This window comes from Aulonocara sp. 'chitande type north' Nkhata Bay, linkage group LG5, assembly GCF_057382095.1.
Source record: "Aulonocara sp. 'chitande type north' Nkhata Bay isolate Kocher_YH1m ecotype deep benthic linkage group LG5, A_spYH_male_GT1.1, whole genome shotgun sequence".
In the NCBI taxonomy this organism is placed as follows: Eukaryota; Metazoa; Chordata; class Actinopteri; order Cichliformes; family Cichlidae; genus Aulonocara; species Aulonocara sp. 'chitande type north' Nkhata Bay.
The window spans coordinates 33565154-33586559 of NC_141348.1; the positions used below are offsets into that span (position 1 = coordinate 33565154).

The window sequence follows — 21406 nt, forward strand, 5'->3', positions numbered from 1 at the left end:
CCTCATTTATCCGCGACACCTCAAAGGCCGGTCCGTGAAAATATTGTCGGGCATAAACCGGTCCGTGGCGCAAAAAAGGTTGGAGACCGCTGATTAAGAGGACCCGAGGGAAGCTCGGAAAGCTAAGCAGAAGTTATTTGGAGAGTGACTGCCGTTGGTTGAAAAGAGAGTTTAAAAAAAAAAAAACTTCAGTGGTGTTGCACACTATTTTATATTATTTTTTAAAGTCATTGTTAACCCTTTAAAGCCGGTCAGAGCAGCAAGCTCCGTTTTGCGTAACTATTTTTAAATCCCTGTAGAACCTGAACCGCGTAAGCTAGCGCAATAATTTGTTTTGCATATGAAACCGGAGGAGTTGTACTTACATCTTATGCCATCAGCTTGTCCTTGGTCACGGTTTCGTTCCACATATAGCTTTGCAAAAATTGCATAAAAAGCGCTTGCAGGAACAAAAACATAATATTCCAGAAACACGCTTTGCCGTTCCTATCAGCTGTTCGTAACACTTCCCACAGTGAAATGATGCACGTGCTGTTTTCTTTGCAAATTTGCATCATAGGATTGTTTTTTGTTTTTCCTGCAGTATATAAAAATTGCTGTATCTCCAAAATAAAACTATGAAGACACTCAAAATAAATTTCCTGTGGTGGGAAACTATTTTTTGCAACTTTATTGTATTTAAAGTTTTGAGGGATAAGCCTCTTAAATTTCTCCAAGTAGAAATATATGTAAACAAAACAAAAGCGATTTTCAATTTTTTTTGTAGTTTATTGCACTTTTTTGCAATTTATGTAATTACTATGGACTTAATGCATGCATATTATTAAAATATGGGCTATAACAGTTGTATTGATGTATAGCAACTTGAAATGCTCCCACAAATGGCACTACAGCATGTAAAAAAAATAATATAAGCTCTGGTGGACTTGGTTCTATAGTAGGTCTTAAAGGGTTAAATAAATATCGTCAAATAATCGTGATCTCAATTTCAGTGAAAATAATCGTGATTATCATTTTTGCCATAATCGAGCAGCCCTAATCACAATGATATATGGAAAAATAACAGTAAATACTAAATATTAAACATTATTGTGCAGCACGTAATATCGACAGCGCACAGTGTGCTTTGAGGTAGGAGCCAAAAAGGGTGTAGTTTGTGTGTGTGAGCACCCGTGTGTACACCTGTGAGCATGAATGCGCTTGTTTTTAAAAGGTTCCTTCATGTAATGATCTTCTAGAGGGTGTGGGAAGCCACAGCCCCGTCCACCAGGGCATGAAGCAGGTATGGAGGAGAACACAAGAGACCAAGGAAGACTAACAGAGGGGCAGCTGTGCCACTATCCCAGAAAGAGCTGACGAGAGTCCCAGATGAGGGGTCACTCAGCAGCCGCGGAGCAGAAGCCGGGGGGGTTGCAGTGACGTGCCCGTGAGCTCCCCTGGCAGCCAGCTGTGCCAGAGTGAGCGAGCCCCAGGCCGAGAGGCCGAGGGCACCCCACCCCCGAAGTGGCCCGAGCGAGCCCCAGTCTCCAGGCCCCGATAAGCAGCCACCAAGGAGTGAGCCGGTGTGTACCTGGACGCCCATCTCCGGACACAAAGAACCACCAACGCACCGATGTCTGAGGGAGTCCGCCACTGGCAGGGGAAGTGGTGGGGGGAGATAGGCCTCCATACCTTAGAGGACCTGAGATGTCCCCAGAGAGGTGGCGTGTGATACCCGACCTGACATATGGACACAGACAAACAGGCACACACAGATACAAACATCCATTCCCACCCTAATGCTCTCATATGCAATTACTCAACACTCAACCAACGTGGAGACAGACATAGAGAGACACTGTACACACAATCACACTCCCCAAGCGTACTCTAAGCCCCGGCCCCACAGAGCCCGGGACAGCCCACCTGACCCCACCACAGAGAAAAACTGCACCCACCCAGTCATCCACTCATCTTCCCGACTACAATAGACGCCCAGGCTGAGATCTTCCTCCACCTCTCCTGTATCTCCCCCTCCTGCAGAGTGAGTTCCTGAAGAGAGGAGAGCTCCCCCTCCCCCAACCTCCCCCACCAGTTGAAGAGCCCCCCAGGTGGCTCGATGCACCGGCAGCACCCTGCGCCAGGACTGGGCCCCCATACACCCACCCGCCCACAACCCCGGCAACACACCAACCAGGACCCAAGCCCCCGAGGCCCGGCCAGGGCCCCAGCCCAGAGACGGAGCGCCCCCAGAACCTCACGCCCGTCCCGGACCCACCCAGGGGCAGCCAGGCTACCAGGTCAGTAACCCACGTCCGTCAGCACAGACCCTCCCTAGCCCCGCTGCACGCAGCCACGAGGAAACCGTCACCTAAGAGCCAAAAGAGCCCTTAATAGGCCATCACCGCTACCCCGGGTTGAGCCCTCCAAGGAAGATGCTCCTGGGGAACCCCCCGACACCCTAAGCCTGTCCCTACCCCCACACCAATCACGACAGCAAACCAAACTATGACACCCCCCCCCCCCCCCCCCCCCCCCCACCCCCACTAGGTGATGGAGCTGATCAAAGGAGCCCAGAGTAATTGATCTGATGTGGTGGCAGAGGCTGTATCAAGACTAATTTAATCTAATAGATAATTTCTATATTGGTTAGAATTAAGATTTGTCAGGGTCCTGGGTCTGAGCGACCCATGATCCCTGAGCAGTTATGGACTAATATTATAATATATATTTTGTATTGCTGTCCCTCGTTATCCCTGCTTGTATATGTGTGTGTGTGTGTGTGTGTGTGTGTGTGTGTGTGTGTGTGTGTGTGTGTGTGTTTGTTTCTGCAGGCGCCTTCTGGCCTGGTGGGTGTGGCCCTGCTGGCAGACTGGCCACACCCGAAGCCACACACCTGCTGCTGATCAGGCCTCGTCGGGGGAGCTACTTAAGAGAGTCTTGGAGCTCCCACCAACGCGGGATCATTTCGTGAGACTTCCCATCAGTTCTCCAGCTGGTCTGTTTGTGAGTGTGAGCTTACCAAGTGAACTGAGGGTACTAACTACTGCCTCTATTTTCCCAGGAAGGATTGCTGGATGAGAGGGCAGCAGACAGAGTGCACTGGCACGAGGGAGCAGACACATGGGCACAAACACGGGGAGAAGACACGGAGTGGAAGTCGGGAGCACACGGGGATGTATTATTGTTGTGTATCAGTTCCATCACTGTAAATAAACGCACTGCTTGTACATAGAGCACCATGCCGAACCGTGACAAGATTATTTTTATTTTTCTCGTTCATGAGGACAGTTTTCTTGGCTATGCATAGGGCAGTGAAAACCATATGGGCTATATTCTTTTCTGTAGTGACATTATCTAAGCTGCCCAACAAACACACTAAAGGGGAAGTTGGAATGTTATATTTCAGACACTTTGATAAGTCTTCACATATCTCGCGCCAAAACTTCTGAACTGGTGGACAGAACCAAAGAGCGTGGATATAATTGTCCGGTGTATTGGTTTGACAGTGTGAGCAGTTGTTGGTAGACGTAAAGTCCATCTTGAAGATCCGATGACCTGTATAGTGCACTCTATGTAATATTATGTATTGAATTAATTGAAGACTGGGATTTCTAATTAGATGAAAGGTTTTTAAGCAAATCTGAGACCAGAAGTTTTGGTCTAAGTTAACTGATAAATCCGCTTCCCATTTTGCAATAGGAAGTGACATTGATTCATCTGTTTTATAAAGCATTCTGTATATTCTGGAAACTAATTTGGGGGTTTTAAGAGTAAGAAATTGAACCACACTTGGGACAGCCTCATGTTCTGGTTGGGTCCCATGGTTCTCCCGGCATGGTTACAGAAAGAAAAAGGTTTTTAATATGTAATTTCAACAAAATTAAGAAAGCACAGATGGAATAACAAGGACAGATACTGAGAGACAGGACTATAAATACACATTTATAAACAGTGCAGAAAAATCAGGGAAGCAGTGAGGTAAGAAGACAAAGACAGGAAGTAAAACAAAAGATATACAATGTGAAGCGTATACTAAAACAAGGAAGGAAGGAAAAACATAGCTAAATAAAGACAAGAAAACTTTTGGGATGGGGAAAAGGTGAATAGGGGCGAAGAGGAAAGAGTGTAAATAAATGAAGAGTAACAAACAAACAAGCAAAAAAAACAAGAACACACAGTCCAGCCATTTATCCTTTATTAAGGACAAATTAAGATGACTCAGCAGGTATTAAAATAACTGTAGAGAGAGTAGCAAATCTGTCCAGATCTAACCATCATGTTGTGGTATCTGTCTGATGTATTTCCACTAAATGCCAGAGAGTCTATTAAGACTGTGAACATGAGAAGATTTATCAGAGTTCACGCTGTTACTCTGGACAGCCCATCGTTCACCATGCACTGATTTCTGCTATGGCAGCATTGCACATCACAACAAACATCAGAAACTGCTACAGGTCAAACTGGGATAACCAAACACTTTGATTCTAATAGACTTACCATATAAAGACTTAAATACCTGTTAGTCGAACAACATTAAGGATTCAGACAACCCCTAATTTATCTCTCTGTAGAGGACAGTGAGGGCTCTGCTTAAAAAATACCTAATGCTGTTAGCACATAATAGTCTGAAAGAACCCTATTATTTAAAATATCATCAGATCTAGTCCCTTTATTACCTTTTTCTTCAATCAATTTTTGCATAATCTGCAACATTAAAGAAATATTATGTCATGCAGAGGCTGAACTGGGAGAAAATAACCCAGCTCAACTGGGTTACACAACATTAAGCCTTGTTTATGGCTACTGCATTGGTTGCCACACATGACAAGTGCCATAATCATTTATACTGATAATTTAAGCACACTGGACTCATTGCAGCCTTCTAATGCAGAATAAGTGTCCAAAAGTAAAAACAAAACAGCGTCAATACTGTTGCAGCATCTCCATCACTCTCATCTAATAATCTCTAAGCTTCCGGAGCGATAGATCATTGAAGTGATGGTAAAGAACACCTGCAAACTGGCCGTGCTTTGTGCGCCAAGTTACAGAAACCAGCTTGGCAGGTGTCAGCAGTTGTAAAGTCTTTTTGGGCGCACCCCAAAGGGAGAAGCTGATAAAAGAACAGTAGGATCCTGTGTTCAGAGTTTGATTCCAAACGTCATAAAACATTAGCTTCTGCTGCACTGATCTCGACCTGGTGTTAGCAAAACTGGGTTTTATTTTACTTTATTTATTCTTGAGGGGTGGGAGTGTTTTTTAGTGTGAAGGGTGAAAACTAACGTTCATAGTATAATTAACAGGAAACCAGTGATGTGTCAAGGGATTTAGGTAACTAAACTACACCAGGGAAATGTAGAATTGAAGAATCTTCATTTTTGAATTTTGCACTTTTTAGATGGCCCCTGCACACTGTTTGTCCACCCCAGAAAACAGCTTGTTTTAATAAAAAATGTGGCTGGAGCTTCATTTTGACATTTCATTTTATCTGCTTAAAGCTTGAATCTGTTATTATTCTTCCAACTTTACAAAGTCTGTTACCAGTAAAAACAAAGGACTGCCAGATGAGTTAATCCTAGCCCGCTTCACTTCTTGCTTGCAAACGTTATTGCTAGTTGCACTACTTTATAATCTGCTTCAGCAGCTAAAGATACCAGCTTATTCATAATGTACAAAGTAGAGTTCTATCTTAATTAATGCTTTCCACCGGGTCGTTCCATCTCAAATAATCTAATTTGCAGAACATTTTCTACTTGTCCAACTCCAGTTTAAAAATTTTATGGTCCAAAATTTTAACATATATGAATTCTGTGACATTTCAGCTTCATATATTAAATACTTTTCAAGACATATTTTTTTGAAAAATATATCGACTAACTTGCAGATTGTTTATTCTGAGTTTTTTCACAATTTTAATAATGTGAATCTCCTTGTGATCAGGATTTGTAGCTCTGGCAGAAAAAAGTCTCTAGAATAAAAGTCAATTTATGATATTTGACACTGATCTGCTGCACTTGAGTGTGGTTAGTTGTTTTTGCCTGACTCAAAGCTGTGATTCAGACTTCAGTAAATGCCTGATGGTTTCTAGTGTTTCTGAGAATTCAGCGAACTTCTGTAGATGTACGATAACCTGACCATGCTCAGAGGAGGAGACCATAAAAAACAGCCTGTTTTCGGTTAATCCCTGAGGCTCCACAGTGTCTCTACTCTTACACTTGGGAATATGCTTAAAATAAAAATGTGTTCTATTCAGCAGATATTTAGGAATCTGCAGCTGCAGCAGTGTTTATGCCAGCAGGCAGTGATGGTTTTAAACCTTTAAAAACACATTTGAATAATTTACTGCCTCAAATTAATTAAATTGTGCCTTTTTTTTTTTTTTTAATTTTTTTTTATTATTTAATAAGGAACATAAGATAAAACAACCCATGAGAACACAAATAAACTGAAATAAACACGTAATCAAAAATAAACAAACGGGTGTACCCACTAGTCATATATACATATATACACACATATATACACATATATATACAGGGAGTGCAGAATTATTAGGCAAATGAGTATTTTGTCCACATCATCCTCTTCATGCATGTTGTCTTACTCCAAGCTGTATAGGCTCGAAAGCCTACTACCAATTAAGCATATTAGGTGATGTGCATCTCTGTAATGAGAAGGGGTGTGGTCTAATGACATCAACACCCTATATCAGGTGTGCATAATTATTAGGCAACTTCCTTTCCTTTGGCAAAATGGGTCAAAAGAAGGACTTGACAGCAGTCTCAAAATTGCAAAGCTTCTGAAGCGTGATCATCGAACAATCAAGCGTTTCAGTCAAAATAGTCAACAGGGTCGCAAGAAGCGTGTGGAAAAACCAAGGCGCAAAATAACTGCCCATGAACTGAGAAAAGTCAAGCGTGCAGCTGCCAAGATGCCACTTGCCACCAGTTTGGCCATATTTCAGAGCTGCAACATCACTGGAGTGCCCAAAAGCACAAGGTGTGCAATACTCAGAGACATGGCCAAGGTAAGAAAGGCTGAAAGACGACCACCACTGAACAAGACACACAAGCTGAAACGTCAAGACTGGGCCAAGAAATATCTCAAGACTGGTTTTTCTAAGGTTTTATGGACTGATGAAATGAGAGTGAGTCTTGATGGGCCAGATGGATGGGCCCGTGGCTGGATTGGTAAAGGGCAGAGAGCTCCAGTCCGACTCAGACGCCAGCAAGGTGGAGGTGGAGTACTGGTTTGGGCTGGTATCATCAAAGATGAGCTTGTGGGGCCTTTTCGGGTTGAGGATGGAGTCAAGCTCAACTCCCAGTCCTACTGCCAGTTTCTGGAAGACACCTTCTTCAAGCAGTGGTACAGGAAGAAGTCTGCATCCTTCAAGAAAAACATGATTTTCATGCAGGACAATGCTCCATCATGTTGATGGTGAACAGATCAAAACACTGACAGAATCCATGGATGGCAGGCTTTTGAGTGTCCTTGCAAAGAAAGGTGGCTATATTGGTCGCTGATTTGTTTTTGTTTTGTTTTTGAATGTCAGAAATGTATATTTGTGAATGTGGAGATGTTATATTGGTTTCACTGGTAAAGATAAATAATTGAAATGGGTATATATTTGTTTTTTGTTAAGTTGCCTAATAATTATGCACAGTAATAGTCACCTGCACACACAGATATCCCCCTAAAATAGCTAAAACTAAAAACAAACTAAAAACTACTTCCAAAAACATTCAGCTTTGATATTAATGAGTTTTTTGGGTTCATTGAGAACATGGTTGTTGTCCAATAATAAAATTATTCCTCAAAAATACAACTTGCCTAATAATTCTGCACTCCCTGTACATGCATATACATATACATACACACAAATTGTGCCTTTAAAAAAAAATTTTTTTTTAATGTATGACTTGACTCAGCCCTTCTTTTGCACAGCTAGCTCTCATCATGTAGAATTAAAAAAATAGAACCTTTCTCTACCTGAACTCCTGAAAATGGCAGGCATAAAACTCAAGCTCACCTGTATTTCTTAGTGTGGAATATCTGAATCACATTTAAAATTTGTGCATAATTCCAGATAATGAGTTGACAAAAGCTGCAGCTGCTCATTAGTTGGGAGAAACAGGTTGGACCACAACTTGTTAGCTAAGTGATGACGTACTGAACCTGCTTCTTGTTACTTAAGCCGGTATCTTTTTTCAGCTGCCATTCTTAGACTGTACAGGTTTATATTAGCACTATTCACAGTCTTCTATTTTACCCTTGGAGATCATCACTGAACAAAGGTGGTAGCCTATGACACCAGCAATCAGTCACCTACACTGCACCTACATTCAAAAAACATTTTTTTCTTTTTGTGCACTCGTGTTACAATCAGCTGATTTGATTGCATGCAGGACACAAATGGTAGAGCGCCTTTTCGGGAGTGAAGATATGGACACTACTTGTATTAATTTTTTCCACAAAAAGACATGGCGTGATGGTGAAATGCAAACTGCGTCCAGGACAAAAATAAGGCAGCTTTGCCTTTTTGCAAACATCTGCACAGACAGCATGCTAATGCAAAATTAACCAAAAGCAGAGTGATATTAAAGCCGAGAGTATGTGGATCCGAGCACAGCCAGCCTTCAACAGGTAACTGATGAACAGTCAGGTTGCAGTCTCTGCTTTCTAACTGTTCATGTTTCTACAGTAGAATCACTGTGGTGATCGCTTTGAAGTCTCTTTGGGCTCATTTTCAACTTTGCTTTGTGGTGTTGATTATGAGACAATACATTTCAGATCATTTTAGAAATTAGACAAAGAAATAATGTAACGAATTACTCTCTCCAGGGAGTAATTAACAAACTGTATTATTTTAAGAAAAGTAATGAGTACTGAGTAATACATTACTTTTTGTTGAGTAATGATAATGACCCTAACACTGGATGTTCACAACTCACATGAGTCGATGTCTCATAACAGATTCACACAGTGACTCACGTCACCATTAACAGCTCACATGATTATAGTGAGGCAAAACAAAAGGGCTTAAAACTTGAGACTCTCCATTAGTTGTTTTAAAAGTGAAGAAACATCTCATATGAGAGGTTAACCAAAAAGAAGTCCAACTGCCTTCATTTCAAGTGTTTAAGGTGGCAAAAGTTTCAAATAATGAGATCTGTGTGAGCCAAAAGCTCAGGCTTCAATGGATCTATACTGATCTTTTGTTTACTCTGGGATATGCATTATGTCAAAGGAAGGGGATAACAGAAGCCCCACCCACCTGCTGTCCAAACCAGCCATTCAGAAGAAAGTTGACTTAAAGTAAAAACAGGTTCTTTCAGCAGCACCAGGGCGCTATATCAACACCCAGAATATGATACATGAGGACTAAGACAATAATCGCAATATAAAAAAAAAATAAATAAATAAATATCCATATTGTGGTTTTAATACACATAATAATAATAATAATAATAATAATAATAATAATAATAATAATAATACCATAAAATAAGGGGAGATGTTGCAGAGAGCTGGTATGACAGAGGAGCATGTTAGGGATAAGGTCAAAGGGAGGCATGTGATCTGCTGTGTTGACCCTTAAAGGGAGCAGAGAGCAAGAAGAAGAGACAAGCTGAAACACCTTGTTTTAGACAGACTGTGAACTGAAGGGCTCCACTAAGACTCACCATAAGATGAATAAAAATTTTAACTCTAAATCATCCCAAGATACTCTATTAAAGCCCAAGAGCAGGAATATGGATTTTGAAAAGAACATATTCACTCCCCTTTCTCAGCCGTGTGTCTTGTTTTTCCTGTAGTTCCTTCCTTGTATTTCTACGTTCTTGCTTTCTGCCATATTTCCTGTGTCTGCCTTTGTTTTCGTGTGCATTCTGTCTCCCTATTGTCTCCTTGTTTTGCCTCCAGCAATTCAGAACAATGTTACCATAAAGGGAGAAGAGCTAAACCAACTTGCTTCAGACAGAGGACAAACTGATCGGCTGCACCAAGGCCCAGTGTAAGATAAATGAGGATTATTTTGAACTGAAATCACAGTTACTCTTGTAAAGCCCAAGAATCAAACTATGGAACTGGAAATTTGCCTAATAGGTTGACATTAATCTGTTCCATTTTTTTCACTGTCAAAGTTGAGCACATGCGAAAGATCTGAGATGAGAGAGTGTGAAACCACCTTGGCCCACAGTCAGTATGTGGAGAAGTGGATTTAAACTGAGCACTGTGGATTTTGGATGATTAAATAGCTGTTATTTTGCCAGAGGTTCCATCAAATGATTCTATTGTGACCTAGTCGTCATGATTTGAGTCCCACATCATGAATATTGATCAGAGCTCTGATGTTAACTGACAGAAAATGCAGCAGATTGAATCTTCATTTCCTGGAACCTGTTCCAAGAAACTAAACACAGCCATCTGCTCTCTGCCACTACCCCCCCAGCAACAACACACGGCAGCCTATCAGGAGGCGCTGCACAACAGAGGGGGAGGTTGTGGTGGTGCCTCCTGGTGGCTATGGTCAGAACTGCAGCTCTTCCCGATACAGCAAGCGCCTCATCTCACTTTTAACAAGCAATAGAGAGAAAAACTGTTTCTTCTGTGCAGCAAAATGTTTCTTTACACTCTGAGAGCAGGAGGATTTAGCACTTCTGCTGTTAAACTGGGCCTATTGAGCTTCCCTGTAATTTCATATATATATACTGTTATCATGACCAATGCTCACATTAAACAGTAGGATATCCTTAATTCAATTAAATTTTATTTATATAGCGCCAAATCACAACAAAAGTCGCCTCAAGGCGCTTTATATTGTACAGTAGATCGTACAATAATAGATACAGAGAAAAACCCAATAATCATATGACCCCCTATGAGCAAGCACTTTGGCGACAGTGGGAAGGAAAAACTCCCTTTTAACAGGAAGAAGCCTCCAGTAGGACATATCCTGGTCAAAAATGACTCCAAGGTTCCTCACAGCGTTACTGGAGGCCAAGGTAATGCCATCCAGAGTAAGAATCTGCTTAGATACCATATTTCTAAGATTTTCAGGGCCGAGTACAATAACCTCAGTTTGATCTGAATTAAGAAGCAGAAAGTTAGCGGCCATCCAGGTCTTTATGTCTTTAAGACATTCCTGCAGTTTAACTAATTGGTGTGTGTTACCTGGCTTCATGGACAGATAGAGCTGGGTGTCATCTGCATAGCAGTGAAAATGTGTGCTATGTCTTCTAATGATACTGCCCAAGGGAAGCATGTATAATATAAATAGAATTCGTCCTAGCACTGAACCCTTAATATGGCCACCTCAGGCTGCAATAGTAAAAGGGAGGGTTTACAACATGGTAGTGAAAAAGACAGGAGGCCAAGCTGGAGGTGGAGGAGCTGAAGATGGTAAGATTTTCATTGCAAGAACTAGGATGAATAAGATTACATATGAGTGTCGAGACAATTTTGACATGTGCAGGACAGTGACAGTGGATAAACTAAATAAAGGATGTTGAAGGAGTCCATGTACAGTGAGAGGCACAATGATTTGGCTGGTAGAGTGTACAGAAACATCTGTACCACACAAGTCCTCAACTTCCGCACCACCACTAAAGATGGTTGACAATAACATGGATAAGGTCCTGTAGGAATTCAAGTTCCAGGCAGACAAGCAGCTGACCAGACATAGTGATGGTTAATGAGGAGCAGAAGACTGAAGTGGACAGCAACTTAAGGGAAGGAGCACAAGAAAATAAAGAAGAGGCTGAAGGAACAACTGGAGCAGATGTGGAAGGTAAAGTGGTACCAAGTGGTAATAGGAGCATTAGTAGTTTGGAAGAGTGGCGTCAGCCCAGCATCAGAGGTCTCTTTCTATGAAGAGCGCAGTCCCAGGAAAAGTCAATATACCTGAACCCTCAAACTCTCAGACCTCTGGGAAAGGACCCGAACTTCATTCCACACATACCACACACACACACGAGAGGGACGAAGTGTAATTTAACCTCGTCCAAAATCTCCATCCATCCATTCGCTTCCGCTTATCCTTTTCAGGGTCACGGGGGGCGCTGGAGCCTATCCCAGCTGTCATAGGGCGAAAGGCGGGGTAACCCCTGGACAGGTCGCCAGTCTGTCGCAGGGCTAACACATAGGGACAGACAACCATTCACACTCACATTCACTCCTAGTGGCAATTTGGATTATCCAGTTAACCTATCCCCACAAGCTGCATGTCTTTGGACGGTGGGAGGAAGCCGGAGTACCCGGAGAGAACCCACGCAAACACGGGGAGAACATGCAAACTCCACACAGAAAGACCCCGGCATGATGGTGGAATTGAACTGAGGACCTTCTTGCTGTGCGGCAACAGTGCTAACCACTGTGCCACCGTGCTGCCTAGATGAATGATATTTTCAGTTCTAAGACCTAAACAATCTTAGCATGTTTAAGCTAAGATTTTAACGATGCTACCACCAACTCACACTTATTCCATCAACTGCACAGCACCCCAACTTAAAACAGTTGTGCTTAATTTTCTGAAAGGAAAACTGTCTCAGGTATTTAACGCCTAGCACAGAGGACAGCAACCCTTGGCATGCTGCTCACGAGCTCCTGAGCTGTGGCTCCTCAAAGCTTTGAGAGAAAATTTTTTTACATCCATCATCCCCATTTTAGGAGGTTTCTGACCCTGCCCTGGTGCATTTCATGGTGATCTTGAAAGTCACTGAGGCTACGTCTACACCAGCCCTGATAAATTTGAAATAGGTGTATACGTCTGAAAACACTCTGCGTCCACACTATCGTTTTCACATTGTTGTTCATCCACATTGAAAAAGCCGCAAACGCTTATGTTCCAGTACTGCGCATGCATGAGACGCAAGACGATTCAAACTGCCTCATTTCTGTCTGCTGTTTATTTACTTTCCAGCTCTTTGAAACGTTGCGGCAAAATGTCGAGGAAACCACCGAGTTTTTTAAATGGACTAACAATGAGGTGGAGTTATTGCTGCGAGTAACACAAAAGTACAAAGTTGCAAAAGCGAGTGAGAATTAAAGAATTTGAAGAAAAGCTATGTGGAGCATGTACAGACTGATATTAATCTTTAATAGGGCTGTCAAAATTCAGAGCAAACAAAACAACTGCTGTATAATGCCCTCCGCTATCTTAGTTTAATTGGTCACTTGACTGCATCACATGACTAAAATGTGTCATTGTTTTCAAAAGGTCTCAGTTTTCGCTGTCCACACTGAGACCGTCTCAGTGTGGACGGAAGGCCAAAATGGAGAGAAAAAGATGCATTTTCAAACGAAAACGTATTAGTGTGGACATGGCCTAACTTGAAAGTCATTCACACACTCTGTAATTAAGTCATAAAAGATCACATCAGCCAACGTGTGAATCCTTTGAAGTCTTTTCAAAAGCCGAAGGAAAAATCCAAAGTGGCATAGACTTTTGTCCTGACAACCAAAAGGGAATTTTTTAATTGCCTCCTTAAAAAGGCTTTGTGATTAAAGTTTTTAATTTGGCACCTGATTTTCATCTAGTAGTTAATTCAGTTTTAATGTTGTGAAGGAAATACGTTTATATGTATATTTTTGTTTAGTTTAATTAAACAAAAGCTGATGACTTATTAATCCTTGCTTACTCCTTACTTTCCATCATACACAGCTCTCGCTGTATACAGTTCCCTGTGTGGGTTTAGTTTGAGAAGACAAGTTAGCAACCTTAAATATGAGCTTTCCATTTTCACCATACGATAGTTAACGAAGCAGATTTTTTGGCATTGTGTGGAAAGCTGAAGTCACGTGAACATGTGACACATGCCCGTTCACAAGTGTGCAGGCGTGCTGAGCAGCTGATGCTGCAGGCGTCAGCTGTTCTGCATTAAATCATCCTTACTCACCGGTGGGGGAGGTGCTGTCAGCGGGGCCTCAATGATGTGGATGATCCCGTTTATGGCAGGAATGTCCCACTCCAGCAGCAACCGCTCATTCACTAGTTTAGAGCTCTGAGGGATCGAAAATCAACCACAATAAACATGGCAGTACATTTTAAGTTCATTTGCTTAGCTATAAGAATGTCAATGCTTTTGAGATGATGCATACAAAAAATGGCATGGTATAATAATTGAGACAGTGTGTGTGTGTGTGTGTGTGTGTGTGGGGGGGGGTATTTATATATCATATGGAATACTTTATTAATCCTTGAGGAAATTATGTAAAGCAAACTGCTTAAACAAACTAACACGCCAACTACGAGGCCTGCATTGTAGAATGTCTCCAGTCTTCAATGAGCAGGGCAGTGACAGCTAAAGTGATGGTGGAGAAGACGGCCTTTATATAAGTGTCTGATATGCTAATAATCTCTACTCCAGACTGTGATGAACCACCAATATGCTAGCAGGCTACCTTCTAGTTAAGCTTCCACCCAGAGGGAAATTAACAAGCTGGTTAGGTACTGGAGGAGATAAACTCACTACGCAACGAGTTCAAGTAATTCACCACATTTTGCAATTAAGAAGTAATTTGTAATGTTAGTTTGTGAAAAAGGTAAGTTGTTTAAGTACCTTTGTCACCAAAAATGAAACACACCATGTTCCCTCAGTGTGTTGACTTTATCTCATTGCATAGTGAACTTTGTAGCATCTCCTCCATCACATAAGCAGCAGTAGCAAGCTTGTTCATTCCAGTGAGAGTAAGAATGAACAAGCACAGTGCCAAAAGCAGCTGTGGTTACGGAGCTATAAAATCAGCATTATTCTCTACCACAACACGTCTGGCACACCACCAGAGTTTGTGGAGCTGTGCTTACTTGGCCGCACTTCAAAATGCAAAGCAAAGCTTTCAAAGACTTATTATCACTCCCAACACAAAATGACACGAACACTTCCGCTTCCACAGCCAGCCTCCATCTCGCTGGCTGACCTGAGTGAACATAAACCTCTGGATACGATCCACAAATGCAGTTTGGTTTCAAGCTGTCAGAAGGAGACAAAAACACTCCAGCTGTGTTTGTGACTTTCTTGTTTGTGATTTTTTTTTTCTTGTGCCAAAACAAAAGGAACAGGGATATGTAACAGTAAGTTGTTTGAAAAAGTACATAACTGATCATACATATATCTAAATGCTGCTTAGACTGTAACGTATTAAACTTAATACTACAATGATGTAAATGTACAATATACAATATGTACAAAATGTACAATATAGCCAATCTGCAAAATAAATACAAAGGTATTTCATTTTTGTAACTTACAGGTACTCTCATCAGCTCTTTCTCTCAGTAATTATATCTGATTACTTTTCAACAGTAGTGATGCTATTTTTTTCATATTTTGTATTGGATTTTCACCATGTTGATATTAAACCAGTGTTAATTTAGTTTATCAATAATTTTTGTCAGCAAAATTATATTTTGTCAACTAAAACTGGAGGAAGTGTGTGTGTGTGTGTGTGTGTGTGTGTGTGTGTGTGTGTGTGTGTGTGTGTGTGTGTGTGTGTGTGTCCTCTGACCTCATTGTTGCCCTGAGTAACAGTGAGGTTGAACCCGAGCCTCGATGTGATGACCGTCTGATGATTCAGCTCCTTAAATGGCCATCTGCTCCGATTGGCTGAGATGTGATACTCCAGGTCTCTTCCAGACAAAGACTATACACAAACAAAACAGAAACTGAGTTCACTGACAGCTGTGTCACAACGCACTGCCATTTAATACATTTTATAAGAAACAATTAAAAGTTGATTCTCTCAATCATTTATACTAATATGAATATGGCAACAAATGCTTTTAATTTCCTTATGGTTTTAACTTTAAACATAGTGAATAAAACAAATGCTTTCAAATACTACTCTCAAAGTTTCACAAATTAAATTGGTTAAAGAGAAAATGGCATTTTCTAAATTTCATTCAGGAATGTAGGCTAAATATATCTAAACCTAATCTACCTTAAAAAAGAATAATATGAATCACTAGTGTGTTTTACTAGTTTGTAGTCACTGTGTGATGGAGGTCTACGGGGCTCAAGCTGTGGGACGCTTATATTTTTATTAATTTTCGTACTAGTTTCCCTGTCTGGATTTTTATTTGTTGTGGAAAGCTTTTTTATTTATGTTACTTTACTAGATTAATACTTACTTATTACAGTTATATATATTAACTGTAAAGGTTTAGCATAAAAAAAAAATTCTAAGTTGCTTATATTTGACAGCCCTAATTAATCTAAGAAATGATAAGCATTTACTGAAGCGTTGTGTTATTTATTTCACCTGATTTGGAGCAAAGCCGGTGTTATGAGGGACAAACAGCGTGACTTCAGCCTTCCTGTGAGAAAGAAACTTGACAAGTTGACTGCCCTCTGAGGACGTGCCGCTGTACTCCAACAACATCTGCAAAGAGAAAGGACAGTGACTTTTTTCAATTTATAATTTGATTTGATTTGATATACCTTTATTAGTCCCACAAGGGGAAATTTCATAAGGCTGCCGACCTATTGCACGCAATGGCGGCGCCATCTTACCCTCCGACCATACATACATTACACAAAGCATCACGTGGGGAAGACAGGTCAGAGAGGTATAACAATGGAAAATGCACCACATGAGGAAAGATAAGGAGGAAAAAATAACTCCCCCCAGACTGAGCTCCAACAGGGAGATCAGTTTGAGAACAGAAAAAAAACACCTCTGCACATAGCACATGAAAAAACTCTTAATACACCAAAGAAACACATGACAAGCAACAGGGGTGGGTAAAGGGTGAGAGACAGCCGAATTAGACAGTACATCCGGGCCTGCGTGCGCTGGTCTCCTTGATCCACCGTCAGCATCGGAAGGGAATAAGCATCGAAGGCATTTGGAATAGGGACGGGGGATGAGTGTGTGCATATCAGTGTATATGTATGTGTGTCCGTGTCCAGAGTTCAGCTGAGACAGTGTCCTTCGCCCTGCTAGGCTAAGTAAACAGTCTTCCAGCCAACCCAGGTGGCCTGCATGGAATGGGAAGGAACAATCTAAACACAGTCGTTATCAGGGTGTTGTTGTTCAGCTCCAGCCTTGAGACCGCAGCTGGCGCCAAAGGGGTATCCGCATAAGTGATGGTGGTTTTTACTTTAGTGCGAACAGCTCATATGAATTTCAAAGCAGTTCTACAGTCCAACTCTGGTCTCTCAATCTCCCGTTGGAGAGCCGCGAGCTTTGCCATACTTGCGTTCTGTGATGTTGTCATTTCTTGTGCTCAAGGAGCCGATTCTGAGAACTCACGACAGTGTGCCTCCCCGAGATGTCATCCAATTTCCGCTCAGAGATGTTATTCCGAGCGAGCCCTTCCGAGATGTATCCAGTCTGCAGTCAGAGATCTTATTCTGAGTATTCACAGCAGCCGTAGCCTTTCCAAGATCTTATCCGTGCTGCACTCAATGAGCCCATTTTGAGAAACTCACGCCTCTCCCATCGTTTCAATCCCAGCGGGCAGCCTTGTGGGGATTTGAACAGCCGGTTCCGCTTTCTTAATTCTTCGATAAGTCAGGGCCAAGCCAGCTCCGATCAGCCAGAACCCTGTTACCATGGTTCCGAATAGGTAGATATCTTCAGCACTCAGGCTCACCCAAGCCCAGACTTCTTGTTGAGAAAGGGGTGTCAATTGCATTTAGGGACCAGTTGATCCAATCCATAATTCCTCTTTTAGGTTTTAGAGAACAGACTGTGAGAGAGTGTTCCAGGGAAAAGTAATACAAAAAACACGAGACTAGACAAGGACATAAGAGGCTAAGCAGGGAAGCTAAGGGAGAGGAGGAGGAGGAGAGGAGAAAAGTGCGACCGCCTTCGTCAAGAGCAAGAGCAGAAAATGGATAATAATAATAATGGATTGCATTTATATAGCGCTTTTCTAGGCACCCAAAGCGCTCTACAATTCCACTATTCATTCTCTCTCACATTCACACACTAGTGGAGGCAAGCTACAGTTGTAGCCACAGCTGCCCTGGGGCAGACTTGTCATCGTCCGGGTGTGTGCCAGGGTGTCTCCCTCCGAGTCGGTATCTCCACCCCTGGGAGGGGCCTCAGTATTCTGCTGATTGCTCACACCTGTGGGTAATTAAGCCGGGGACTCATAAGGCCAGCGCACTCTACCTCTCTTCGTCAGATTCTCAGCTAACCCTAGTTAGTGCAGGCCACCACTGTGATTTCGCACACGCTTTGTAAACTACCTTGACTCATTGTGTGTTTCTCTGACAGCCACGCACCAAGTTGCCAGACACAAATCTCCGCCAAAGAGCTCCAATCCGGACGCTGGACCACCTGACAGTCCCACGGGCTGTTCACCCGACTCACCTGCCTGCCTCCCTGCCTCAACACCAGGAATTTCAGACCACTCACCCGGACCACCCACCCCTCCACGCCACTACAGACCACCCGCGGCAAGTACGCAGTGCTAAGGAAAATTCAGAACGAACAGCTTGCCCATATTCCTCCTGAACCATACCTGAACGTCTGTACTCTATTTACAGTGACTCTGAACCTAACCCCGGACCCAGTTTGACTCTGCCTCCAGCCCAATCCCCGGAACTGCTATTTCCACTGACCAACACCAGATTGCTTACTTAGCCCAGGCTGCTTAAAACCCCTTTGGTTTAGTTGTGGCATTTTGCACTTGTTAAACGCACATTCCAGTTTCCTGTTTATGAACACTTACTGAGAAAATAAAGGTTGTCTCTAAAACTACTTACGTTCGGCGTCCAGCATTTGAGTCCTTTCTCTGTTGAGGCGGCCTCGGCCATGACAAGACTGACAGAAGCGAGGCTGCCATATCGCGCCATCGGCCCCTCTGGCCATCACCAGTAGGCGGTAGGGTAAAGTGTCTTGCCCAAGGACACAATGACCAGGACAGAGAGAGCTGTCCTGGTCGTTGTCCTTCTTTTGGCGGATCATCTGCCTCCATCTCACCCTATCTCTAGTATCCTCACCACCAACCACATCCTCCTCCACATCTTGTCCACGAGAATGGACAAGACTGTTTCTAATCTTGTCCATTCTCGTCACTCTGAATGAAAATCTTAGCACCTTAGCATCTTCAGCTCTGCCTCCAGACAGGGGGTCCTGGACCTCTTGTCGTTTTGTCAGTGCTGTGATGTATGTTTGTCTCCAGACCATACATCACAGCAGATCGCACTACCATCTTGCAGGCCTTCCCATTCTGTCACAAATCACTCCTGACACTCGTCTCCACAATGCCTCTCTTATACACTGTTTTAGATGGTCAACCTTGTGTTTAAACTGATCTACCTTCAACTCCTTGCAGCTTCACTGCTACCCCTGTCTCCCACTAATTCACACACATGTATTCTGTCTTCCTTCTACTGACTGATTCCTCTCCCTCCACCGCTCCAGGGTTTCTACCTGCTCCCTACTCTGACTACAGATCACAGTGTCGTCTGCAAACATTATAGTCCCAGGAGACTCCTGCCTGACTTCATCTGTCATATTGTCCATTACGGCTCTCAGAGCTGATCCCCCATGTAATCCCACCACCACCTTGACCCCATTTCACCCTACTGCACACCTCACCACCGTCTCTCTTTCCTCATATATATTTGTTTTTAAACATATAAAACAAAAATTGGTAAAATGTAACCAGTCATATTCTATGAACTCTTAAAAAGTATAAGCAGATAACTGCATAAATTATACGTCATAAAAGTGACATGCTCAGAGTTAACTAGTTTACAAATAGTGTAGTGAACTCTGAAAAATAGTAGGTTTTCCTGGGGTGAATCATTCAGAAATCTCTGGGGCTAACTCCATTTACCTAATGTTTTATAGTTTCAACTGAAAAGTTTGTTTTTTTTAAATGAATCAAAAGGCTTAGCTGTGGTTCTGTACAGCAGAATAGGAGGCAGAGTTTTCAGCTATTAGGCTTGCCTGCTTTAAGATTAGGCTTAAAACTTTCCTTTCTGATGAAGCTTATAGTTAGGACTGGATCATGTGACCCTTAATTGGCTGCTCCCTCCTGAACTTGGTTCTGCTGGAGGCCTCTTCCTGTTAAACGTTCGTTCCCACTATTGCCAAGCACTGCTTTCAAAGGGTTTGTGTGATTATTGTATTTTTTCTTTAACCTCCTAAGACCCGAACTCTTCCACAGCATGCATTTTTTATTTCTCTTTGATATTTGGGCTGATTGGGACCTGATGAATGTAAAAACAAAGAATTGCCAGATTTTTTTTTTTACCTAATTTTGTTTCTAAGTAAAATGAGAACCACGTATGAGGATATTCGTTTAAAATTTTGATAGAACAGTAGCAGTATAATGTCCTTGTAAGTGGATATCAGGTGCTTGTAGAGCAAAATTGAGTATTTTGGTCTAAATAACCCAAAATGTGATGTCCACATATGTGGACGCCAGGTCCTATGACTGGATCTTTACCTTACAGTATAAAGCTGTTGTTGTGAACTGCTGCTATATAAATAAAGTTGAATTGAACTGAATCTTGGTATTATTGAGACTTGAAAACGAATCTAATACAACATTGCTATGGAAATGGGCATGAAAGTTACATTCATTAGCCCCTGGAGGCTCTTGATCCTTTGTGTTATAAATGTTCTGCCAGAAGACGCCACATTCCCACTTGTGTTTTAAACAGAAAAAGACGAATTCCTTGTTGATGAAAAGGTTAAAGGGCGCATGGGGCTGAAGAGATGACAAGACTTGAAACTGACAGGAAGCCAGAAGAGTAGAAAAGGCCATGGTCAGGTTTTGTGTTGTCAGCAGAAACCAGCTTTAAGCAAAATAGAATAAATATATATATAAAAACTTTATAAATATGTCCTAAGCTTTAACTTTTGACAGTTTCTCTGTAATTACAAGACCGGAGGAGATCTGTAGCTTTGTGGAGCGCCACATTCCTGAACTGAATCCTCCTACATCTTTTTTTGAGGTAGATCAGTGGACACTGAGCCTCTGTGTTGTTCAGCTGGAAGCAGCTGCCTTCTCTTCTCATTAACTGGACTTCTTCCAGAGCTCATTATCTTCAGCAGGTGACACATCTGTTTTCTTAAAATCTCACAGTCCTTTAGAAAACTACGAAATGTTTTTTATTTGACTCGTTAGGAAAATATTCACAACGGTAAGTTTAAGTGAAAGAATTTATGATGAACAATGAACAAGAATTTAATGTGTGTTTATTTTTATTTTGAAAGGTGCCTGGATCTTATCCAGGTGAGTTTCAGCATGAAGTAATTTCCTCTTTGTCCATAGACAAAGAGACATCTCAGAACATTAAAATGATACAGATTTCCTTATATTATAATCACAAATAGTTAAATGAGAATATAATCATTAGAATTAAATGTTTCTAATACCTGAGTCCTAACCTCTTACTGTGATGTGTGTGTGTGTGCACTTCTGTGCTGTGATTTTTTTGTGCCAATGAAGAGTGTAAACATT

At 42.0% G+C, this 21406-nt stretch overlaps 1 protein-coding gene across 2 annotated transcripts in view; it reads right to left on the reverse strand.

Moving 5' to 3' along the window:
• stab1 (stabilin 1) overlaps nt 1-21406 on the reverse strand; it is a 174173-nt gene that overhangs the window by 21537 nt on the left and 131230 nt on the right. For both annotated transcript variants that reach the window (XM_086293106.1, XM_086293107.1), the window contains 3 exons: nt 16237-16356; nt 15484-15618; nt 13875-13979 (listed from right to left, as the gene is read on the reverse strand). In XM_086293106.1, coding sequence (XP_086149232.1) covers nt 13875-13979; nt 15484-15618; nt 16237-16356 — 360 coding nt within the window. The remainder of the gene's footprint in view (nt 1-13874; nt 13980-15483; nt 15619-16236; nt 16357-21406) is intronic.